This window comes from Macrotis lagotis, chromosome X (assembly GCF_037893015.1).
Source record: "Macrotis lagotis isolate mMagLag1 chromosome X, bilby.v1.9.chrom.fasta, whole genome shotgun sequence".
Lineage (NCBI taxonomy): Eukaryota > Metazoa > Chordata > Mammalia > Peramelemorphia > Peramelidae > Macrotis > Macrotis lagotis.
In genome coordinates, this window is record NC_133666.1 from 98,739,168 (window position 1) to 98,749,604 (window position 10,437).

General features: G+C 35.5%; 1 protein-coding gene across 1 annotated transcript; it reads right to left on the reverse strand.

Annotated features, from left to right (window-relative positions):
- Positions 1 to 3,762: 3,762 nt before the first annotated feature.
- Positions 3,763 to 4,934, reverse strand: LOC141498779 (large ribosomal subunit protein eL43-like). The gene is made up of 2 exons (XM_074201894.1): positions 4,917 to 4,934; positions 3,763 to 4,115 (listed from the first exon to the last, which is right to left on the reverse strand). Exons 1-2 carry the CDS (start codon positions 4,932 to 4,934, stop codon positions 3,798 to 3,800), a joined length of 336 nt encoding a protein of 111 aa, XP_074057995.1. The 3' UTR covers positions 3,763 to 3,797.
- Positions 4,935 to 10,437: the final 5,503 nt, after the last annotated feature.

The window sequence follows — 10,437 nt, forward strand, 5'->3', positions numbered from 1 at the left end:
TAGTAGAGTTTTGCTGTCTATGTCTTTCTGTAGCTCTTTCAACTTCTCTAAGAATTTGGATGCTATACCATTGGGTACATACATATTTAGTATTGAAATTACTTTATTGTCTATGGTACCATTAACAGGATATAGTTTCCTTCTTTATCTCTTTTAACACTATTTTTGCAGCTGCTTTGTCTGAGATAAGGATTGCTACCCCTGCTTTTTTTCACTTCAGCTGAAGCAAAATATATTTTGCTCTAACCATTTACTATTATTCTATATGTATCTCTCTACTTCAAATAAGCTTCTTGTAAGCAGCATATTGTAGGATTATGGTTTTTAATCCAGTGTTCTATTCACTTATGTTTTGAGGAAGAGTTCATCCCATTCACATTCAATGTTATAATTACTAACTCTTTATTGCCCTCCATGTTTGAATTTTTCCCCCTTTTTTCACTTTATCCATATTCCCCAGTATTTTGTTTCTGAATACTGCCCCCTTCAGTGTGTTTGCCCTCCTTTAGCAACCCCCCTCCCCTTTCTTTCCCCTTTCTCCTTCTTACTTCCTTTCCTTTTGTTAGGTTCCCTTTTTCTCCCTCTCCCCATTCCCCCTCCCCTTTTCCCCTTTTAATACTTGAAAGGTAAGATAAGTTTCTTAACTATGTGTGGGTGTAAGTTAACTTTAAGCTAAGTCTGATGAGAGGAAGATTCAGGTGCTTCTCACCTCCTCCCTTCTTTCCCTCTATTACAAAAGGTCTTTTGAACCTCTTAATGTAATGAGATTTACCCCATTCAATCTTCTCCATCCTCCCATCTCCTTACTGTCCTCCCCTTTTAAGGAGGTATTTTTTTAAATCATTCTATCTGGGTCACAGAAAAGTCATAAGCATCCATTGCTTCTGGCTAAGTATATTCTCTCTAATAGAGTTACAATTCTTGAGAGTAATTAGAGTCTTTCTCCCAGTTAGAGATATAGCCAGTTTTATCTTATTGGATAGCAGTCTCATAGATAAGTCACGTGTGTCCATCACTTCTGACTATGTATATTCTCTCTAATAGAGTTTCAGTTCTCAAGAGTTATGAGAATCTTTCTCCCAGGTGGGCATATAGTCAGTTTCATCTTATTGTACAGCAGTTTTTTTCTTTACCCCCCTTTTATTTTTTTACCTTTTCATGTGTCTCTTGTGCCTCCTGTTTGATGTCCAAATTTTCTATTTAGCTCTGGTCTTTTCATCAGGAAATGATTTCATTAAATGTCCATCTCTTCCCCTGGAAGACAAGATTCAGCTTTGCTGGGTGATGGATTCTTGGCTGCATTCCAAGCTCCCTTGCTCTTTGCAATATCTTGTTCTAGGCTCTTTGTTCCCTTAATGTTGATGCAGCCAGGTCCTGCATAATCTTTACAGTGGATCCTTCGTATTTAACTTGTTTTTTTCTGGCTACTGCAGGATTTCCTCTTTTATCTGATAGTTCTGGAATTTGGCCACAACATTCCTTGGTGTTTTTATTTAAGGATCTCTTTCCAGAGGGGATCGATATATTCTTTCAGTAACTATTTTGCCCTCTGGTTCCATGATATCAGGGCAGTTTTCCATCACTAAATCTTGTAATATTAAGTCCAGGCTTTTAGTCTCTTCAATGTTTTTAGGAAGACTAATAATTCTCAGCTTGTCCCTTTTCAATTTATTCTTGATGTCAGTGGTTTTGTTGATGAGGTATTTTACATTTTCTTCTATTTTTTCAATTTTTTTGGTTTTTTTTTTTAACAGTCTCTTGCTGTCTCATGAAGTCATAGTTTCCACAGACTCCATTCTTTTTTTTAGGAAAGAATTTTCTTCATTTACCTTTTGCAACTCATTTTCTGATTGGTCAATTCTATTTTTGCAAGAGTTTTCCATTTGACTGATTAAGGTTTTGAGAGAATTATTTTCTCTTTGCATTTTCCCAATTGAGGATCTGAGAGAATTATTCTCATTTTGTATTTGTCCGGTTGTATTTTCCAGGGATATGTTTTCTTGTTGCAAGGTATTAATTTTCTCTCCCAAATTTTCCAATTGATTTTTGAACTCCTTTATTTCTTCAGGGAAGTCTTTCTATGCTGGATACCAGATCATATTCTCCTCAGAGGTTCTAAGTCTCTCTCTGAGTTAGGGTCTTTACCTTGTAGGAATTTTTCTATGAACACTCATTTCTGCCAGCCTTTCTTCATTGCCTCCTGTAGCTACTGTAGCACATCCATAGAAGAGGAATGTAACTTCTTTCCTGGTTTAACAAAAGACATAAACATTGAGGGCATTTTTCAGACATCGCAAAACTAAGGTGAAAATGAAATGCTTATTCAACTGCTACATCAAGTACATCTGTTTTAGATTCCAGTCTCTTGAAATGTATGATGGTTAAGCCACTGTCAGTATGAGTTTTTTGTATTTTAAGGTTTTTTTCATGTGGAAAAAATAAATTCCTTTCTAATTCCTCTTTTGGGACTCCTAGACAAAATTAAGCTTTATAAGAGTCTACCTCAATCTCCAAGTTGGGGAGTATAAAAATCCAAAGAATTTGAAAAAATGAACTTGACATCTCTTTTTAGAGATCAGCTTCCTCTGGGATGTAAGTGGGTATGCAATCCTAGGTCCAAAGAAGAGAAGAGTGCCAGGTACTCTTCCTCATCTTTCTTAACTCAGTAGTAGTGCTGCATTGTTACATATTCATCCATTTGATAGTCATTGAAACATTTACTCTCATTATTATTATCATTAATTTCTTTGGAAGTCTTTTTCAAATATTCTAAACTTAGACTAAGGAGGGATTTGAGCTCAAATTTCATTTTTGACACTTCTTAACTGTGTGACTATTGGCAGGTCACTTTAGTTTTATGAACCTCTGATTCTACAGATTCTGTAAAATAAGTGTTCAAGTAGCCTTTACCTTCTTTAAATACTTTGAAAACCTTTAAGTACTATGTAGATGTCAAGTATTAGTTTCATTGGGTCAATAATGCACTTAAAAGATCCTGGAATTATTTGTTAGCCTCTCCTGCCTATAAGAAACTTAGGTTCTTCTTCAATAAAGTATTCATTAAACATGGCCCAAATATTGCCAAGGCAGCTGGAATGCCAAGCCTGGAGTCAGGAAGATTCATGTCCCGAGTTCAAATCCAATCTCAGATACTTACTGGTGATCCTGAAAAAGTCACGTAACCTTGTTTGTCTCTGTTTCCTAATCTGCAAAGTGAGATGAAGAAGGAAATGGCAAACCACTCCAGTATCTTTGCCAAAAAAATTCCAAATGAAGAGTAGAACAAAATTGATTAATGAACAACAATACCTCAAATTTGTGAGACCAATGTGACTTATGGGAGAAAGGGTGATTTGCCTTAGCTGAATTATTTCATTTTTTCTAATTCTAAGTTTACATATAAATTAAAGTAGGGCTAAGAACTAGGAAGAATCAGTCAGTCAATAAACATTCATTAATTGATGATATGTGACAGACACCCTGCCAAGTACTGAAGATACAAAGAAAAGCAAAAGATAGTCTCTGTTCTCAAGAAGCTCAGTCTAATGGAAACCATATATAAACAACTACATAAAAATATTCTATATACAGGATGAATAAGAAAAAACAGTGGGATGGCACTAGCAATAAGAGAATATGGGAAAGACTTTCTATAGAATGTGGAATTTTAGCTGCTACTTGAAGGAAGTCAGGGAAGTCAGAAGGCAGAGAAATTGGGAGCAAATTCTTTTTTTTTATTCCACAAATTAATCCATTTATTGTTGGACTATAGGCTACAGATAATAGATAAGAAGATTTTACTGGTCTTTCAATTCCTTCAGTCTTCTGATGGCAGATTTGACTATGACTGCAGAGGTGGTATTGTATGTCCACACACCACCAGCTACTGTTTTCATACAGGATCCACAATGCCAGATACCCATGACCCGTCTCTTCATTTTGGTCTTGCCACAGAAGGAGCAGGTATACTTGGCATGCTGGCTAATTTCAATTTTTTTCACTATTTTCCTGAGGGATGCACCATAATGTGTTCCATATTTACCAACAATCCCGACCTTCTTTGTACGTTTTAGCCATGTTTCCAGTCGCTCCCGCTCAGAGAGCGGGAGCAAATTCTTAATAGTCCATGGGGATTTTTTTTTTTTGGTGGGAAATATGGAAACATTAAAATGACCAAGATAGACTGTAGTAATCAGACACAAAGTGTCTTATCTTAACCAAGGATATGGGACAACTTGAGAACTAAAGACAGAGCTTCAAATGGTAATAAGTTCTATAAACATTATCTTTAGCCAAAAATCTAAGATTGGTTGATTTTCTTTTTCTTAGTATTTTTGGGTTTTTTTTTGTTCTATTATTTTTATCTATACCCTAGCAGCTAGCAATCTGGTGCTTCTTTCTTGGTCATGTTTCCTTCTGTTTTTTTTTTAATCTTGAAAAACAGTTCTCTCTGTCTCTTAAAAAGACTTTAAAATAACAAGGCGGCATAAGAGCTAATGAGAACATTAATTCGTTTACCTTTACTATACCAGGCAGAGAGAGCAGCTAATCCCAGCTCTAGATAATGGCACACATTTGTCAGATTAGTGGAGGAGAAGCTCTGATGTCAATTGATAAGGAGCTTCCACATGAGAAACTTTCTTCTACCAATATGCCATTTCTGCCTTTTAGAAAGTTAACTAAAGCACTGCGAAATTAAATGACTTGCTGGAGTCACATAGTCAACATAAATCAGAACCAAATCCAGGTTTTCCTAGCTTTGAGATTAATGCCTTATCACTTTAGCAAACTACCTCCTGGAAAGGAAAGTTCATTTTTTAAAGTGATTCAATTCAAGGATCTTATGAAAATTAAGATGAAATATAGAACTCAAAAAATTAATTATTGTATATTTTAGAGTAGAGTGAAAAGTTTACCTTGGCCATAATGTCCATCTCGAAATTTATTTATCATAAACCATACCCATTTAAATAAATTAAAACATAATCAATGGAAATTATCTTTTAAAAAAACTTTCGAAAGTATGGTTAAGATCTTGGGCACCTAATAAGGTTTTTTAACTATCTTAGAACTTCTCTGAACACACTGAATATTTTTCTTGATTAAAAAGATTTGTTTCCCAATGTCCTAAATAAAAATGATAAAATTATCATAAGATTCACTGCAGCAGTGATAGTGATTATCTTTTTATGTTATTAAATTTAAGAAGCAGCTATGAAATATAATGTTTAAATTCCCTAATGAATAAAGAAATTATTAGTGACTTGCATAATTAAGCAAGTTGGAAAGGTTAAGTTCTTATTTTATAAAGTAAAAAATTAAAGGTTACTCTCATTCATCTCACTGGGACATGATTTTTTAAAAAGAATTATAAACAGTTTTGAACCTTTAAATCTTTAAAAAATAATTTATATTCATTCATTCAGCAAACATTTATTGTATGTCTACTATGTGCAAAGGATTGTTGGCTGCTGAAGAGGTACAGATTCATAAGATACATTCTTTTGAAGGAATTGTGTTTCAAATATTTGGTGCTGATCTAGTCCCTTTGTGCCTTGTATAAAGTAGGTGCTTAATAAATACTTGTTGAAATGAACAAGTGGCGCAGCTAGATGCACAGTGGATAGAGCACTGGTACTGGAGTCAGGAGGACCTGAGTTCAAATCAGGTCTCAGACCTTGGGCAAGTCACTCAAAACCCCATTGCCTTCAATTTAAAAAAAATTGATTTGCTTTGCAAAGTGCCCTCTGCATACACAGTAGGTTTTCAGTAAATAATTTTTGGCTGAATTGAATTCATGATACAACATATATAATAAACAATAAGTTTATTAAAAAGTTACAAACTAACACTAAGCAATTGAGGAAAGGAAGGAAAGAAGCAAAGAGAAAGAGAGAGAGAGGAAGAGAAAGAGAGAGGAGGGAGAAAGAAAGAAAGAGAGAAAAAGAGAGGAAAGAAGGAAGGAAGGAACTAAGATAGAAAGAAAAAATAATGAAAGAAAGAAAAGAAAAGAATGAAAGAAAGAAAAAGGAAAAAGGGAAAATTCCTTTACTCAAGGATTTTATAATCTAATGAGGAAAGACAAAAAAACAGAAGGAACTGTGTGAAAAGAGTAGGGAGCATATCAAAGGGTATGTAGGGCAGGGTTATGATAAAGATCTTTGTAGAATTGCAATCAAGTAGAGCAGCTTTTGGGATACGAAATCACCAAAAATGATATTGATTTGATTGTAAAAATGTGTCAACTTTGGGGAAAATTGGATGAATTGCAATTAAGGGAAGTGATAGAAGACAAGTAATAATAATAATAAGCATTTATATAGTACTCTAAGAATTAGCAAGTTCTTTATAATAATTCTCATTTGAACCTCTTGAAAACCCTGTAAAAGGGGCGACTAGGTGGCATAGTGGATAAAGAACCAGCCCTGGAGTCAGGAGTACTTGAGTTCAAATCCGGTCTCAGACACTTAATAATTACCTAGCTGTGTGGCCTTGGGCAAGCCACTTAACCCCATTTGCCTATAAAACCTAAAACCTACCCCCACTAAAAAAACCCTGTAAAAGTAGATGCCATTATTATCCCCATTTTTCAGAGGAGGAACCTGAAGTACACGGAGGTTGAATGATTTGCCCAGGGTCACACAACTAGTAATAGTCAGAGGAAGGACTTGAATTAAGCTTCCTGACTCCAGGTCCAGCACTGTAACCCAGTGCATCACTTAGTTCTGTCTCTTAAACTACCTCTTAAACTCTTCTGTTCTTAGTTGCACCCTGCTTCTAACTCTTCCCTGTAAGATTAAGTTTATAGGATAGCAATAGTGTGAAAAGGGACTTTGGAAGTTGAAGAGTTGTTCATTGAAGACAGCAGTATTGGCTATGCCTTAGAAAACACACCTACATAGTCACCATCATCTCATCTTATCTCCCTACACATCCCAGGCTCTCCCAGGGAGAGCACAGTCATATGAATCATTTCTCATTATTTACCAGTCTCATCCTACCCTAAGTGCTCTCTAATAAGATGCTGAAACCCTCCTCAGCCACTTGATTATGAATCCTTATTTGCCTAAAGTAGCTAGTGTGTTCTGGCTCATTCTCCTATACTCCAGTTTTTTATATCTATTTGCTCCTCAAGGTTCCAGAGGGTAATCTCTTTTCTACTCCTATGGGCTCAAGTTTTTGGGGTTAAGTGGAAAGTTCCCCAATTCCATTTTACCACTTAACATCAGTTAGTTTTCACAAAGCAATATTTTCTTCAAAGAGGTAGCAAGAACTTTCCTGTGCCATCTTGGTCTCAAAATTTAGTTCAGTTCTTATATAACATTGTTCCCAATATGTTCATATTCAGACACATCACGTCTGCCAGATATGCCATTCTTTTCGGCTTCCAAAGACCCAGGTCTTGAAGGTCACTCTCAAAAGTTTACTTTGGCATCAGTGCTAGGATGGCTATAAAACTTGGTCTGGTTTATGACTACTGGATTTCTGTCATTCAATCTCCTGACTTCAAATTTCATCAGATTAGAGACTACTCCTTTCATGGAATGTTGTAAACAAGGAAGGAAGGGGAGGGGGGAGGAAGGAAGGAAGGAAGGAGAAAAGAAAGAAAATAATGAAAGCAAGGAAAGAAAGAAAAAGGAAAAGGAAAAAATTCCTTCTCTCAAGGATTTTATAATTTAATGAAGAAAGGCAATAAACAAAAGGAATGGTATGAAAAGGGTAGGGAGCATATCAAAGAGGACATAGGACAGGGTTAGGATAAAGATCTTGATAGAATTGTAATGAAGTAGAGCAGCTGTTGGGAAATGAAACCACCAAAAATGATATTGATTTGATTGTAAAAATGTAGTAAACAAGAATTACTGAATTTGATAGCAAGGCCTTTTTGAAAGCCTCTGCAATCAGAGTCTGCTTTTCACCCCCTGGTTAGCTAACCAGAGCTTATTAACATAAATTGCAACAATCAGAATTTAAAATGACTTAGTTACTAAATGGTTTTTTTTGTTGTTTTTGCAAGACAATGGGATTAAGTGACTTGGCCAGTGTCACACAGCTAGGCAATTAAGTGTCTGAGGCTGAATTTGAACTCAGGTCTTCCTGAGTTGCCACCTGGCTGCCCCATAGTTACGAAATGTTTACATATATTTCATAGTCTCTCCTGGAAGCAGGCTTCCTCCAAGAATCTTTGAAAAAAGTGAAGGATTGAAGGAGGTAGGGGGTGGGAGGAAAATGCATTCCATGGATAAGATGGCCAGTATAAAGGCAAAGACTAGAGATGGAGAGGTTGAGATGGGTCAAGAATGGGTTTAGGAAGAATGAGGCAGAGAGAAAATAGGATGTCAAGTGGCTATGATCAGACAGGATTTTTATCAAAGAAATAGAACATTTATGGGTAATATTGAGATCTAGGGAATAATAATCAATTTAATTCAATTCAACATTTATTAAGCAACTATTTCTGCAAAGTATTATGCAAGCTCTTTTTCTCATACCATTTTCCCTCTCTTTCCCCCAATTTAAATCTGACTGCCCTCTCTTCAATCCAGCTAAGATGCAAATACCCCCCTTTAAAGTTTTTACTTAGCTCTCCTTGATTTAAGAAAAATCTCCTTTTCTGAACTCTATGGTAATTACTATTGATATCTTCATCTATCAATTAATTATGTCTTATACTGCCACATCTTTTCCATCACTGTCTTGAAGTATTATTTAAATCATTAGAACTGACATTTCCAACAGTAATATTATTTCTCCTTTCAAATCAATTAGGTTAAAGGAAACAAATATTCATTAAACTCCTATCATAAATGGAGCTATTTAATCAGCCCATCTTTTTAAAATATACATTTCTTTGATGACAGCCTTTATACCATCTCTTTTATAATTCTTTGTCTGATCACATCCAACATACACTGCTCCATCATAGCTTGTTTTATTTCCAACTTCAGTTCTTTGTCATGCAGACATGCTGTTATTATTGTTATTGTTACCTTTTTTCTATTTTTTTTGGTTTTTGCAAGGCAATGGGGTTAAGTGAATGAGGCTGAATTTGAACTCAGCTCCTCCTGACTCCAAGGTCCATCCTCTATCCACTGCACCACCTAGCTTCCCCTTGTCTTTTGTTTTTGAAGAAAACCATGACATCAGGGAAGTGATTCCATGACATGCATGTGAGTTGGATTTGAGTAAGGGGTTGCTTTGCAAAATCATAAATCTCACTCTTTTCTCCAGAGTCAATTAAGTCCAGTGGTCATACATAAATCAAGATAATGGAAGATGACCCTAGATGCAAGGCAATTTAGTTTAAATGACTTGCCCAAGGTCACACAGCTAATAAGTATCAAGTGTCTGAGGTCAAATTTGAACTCAGGTCCTCCTGAATATATAAGCAGAAAAACACTGTTTTTAGAAAAATAGACTTACACTTCTAGAAGATGATTTGCATCATTAAAACAAGTTTGCAATTTCCCTGTTTCTTCTCTTCTTTAGGGTCCAACTTATTATCCATTTGCAGTAGTCATTCAAGATACACACACACACACACACACACACACACACACACACACACACACACAGACAAGACATTGGTATCTTTGTGATTTCAGGAGATCTCAAGTATGGCCCCAAACTGGACATATGGGAGGGAGTCCATAAGAAAGTGGGGCAGCTTGGTGGTGCAATGGACAGAGCACCGGTCCTGAAGTCAGGATGATCGGAGTTCAAATTTGACATTAAACACTTAATTGCCTAGCTATGTGACTTTGTGCAAGTAATTTAACCCCATTGCCTTAAATTTAAAAAAATAAATTAAAAAATAAGGGTCATATAAGGTGGGTAAGCATGGATTGGTAGTCATGGGCATCAACTAAGGGGATTCCCATATCAAGGAAATCATAATTACATTGGAATATTGAAATATGAGCAGAGAACTGTGATTGTAAGTTCCTTGATGACTAGAACTTTGTGTCATACTGCGTCTCCTTACACAGAACATATAGAAGATCAATAAAAATATATTAACTTAATTTAAAAGGAAAATAACAGTTAAAACAGCTTTTAAAAATTTTTTTGTTTTAAATGAAAAGGAAAAAGCACAATGATATGCAAGTTTATCTTTAATTTTGGAATAGATAAAGAGTGAATCAATTCAGTGAAATCATTCAAAATCAAATCAATCAAAAGTGAGAATCTTTAAAGGAAAGCCTGGGTCATACTGGGCTTTTCAGCTATGCAAAATTATAGAAAGTCAATTTCCCACTGAGTTCAGTTAAATCAGCTAATTCCAGAAATGTGCAGGAGGCTATTAAAATGCACCAAGAATCAGCTCCTTCCTCTCTGTGACAAGATGTTCAGGAAAGACAGCAACCTATTGGCAATGGGACAAACCTAATTAAGCAAGCAAAATTCATAGGTAACCTAACAAACAATGACTGCAAT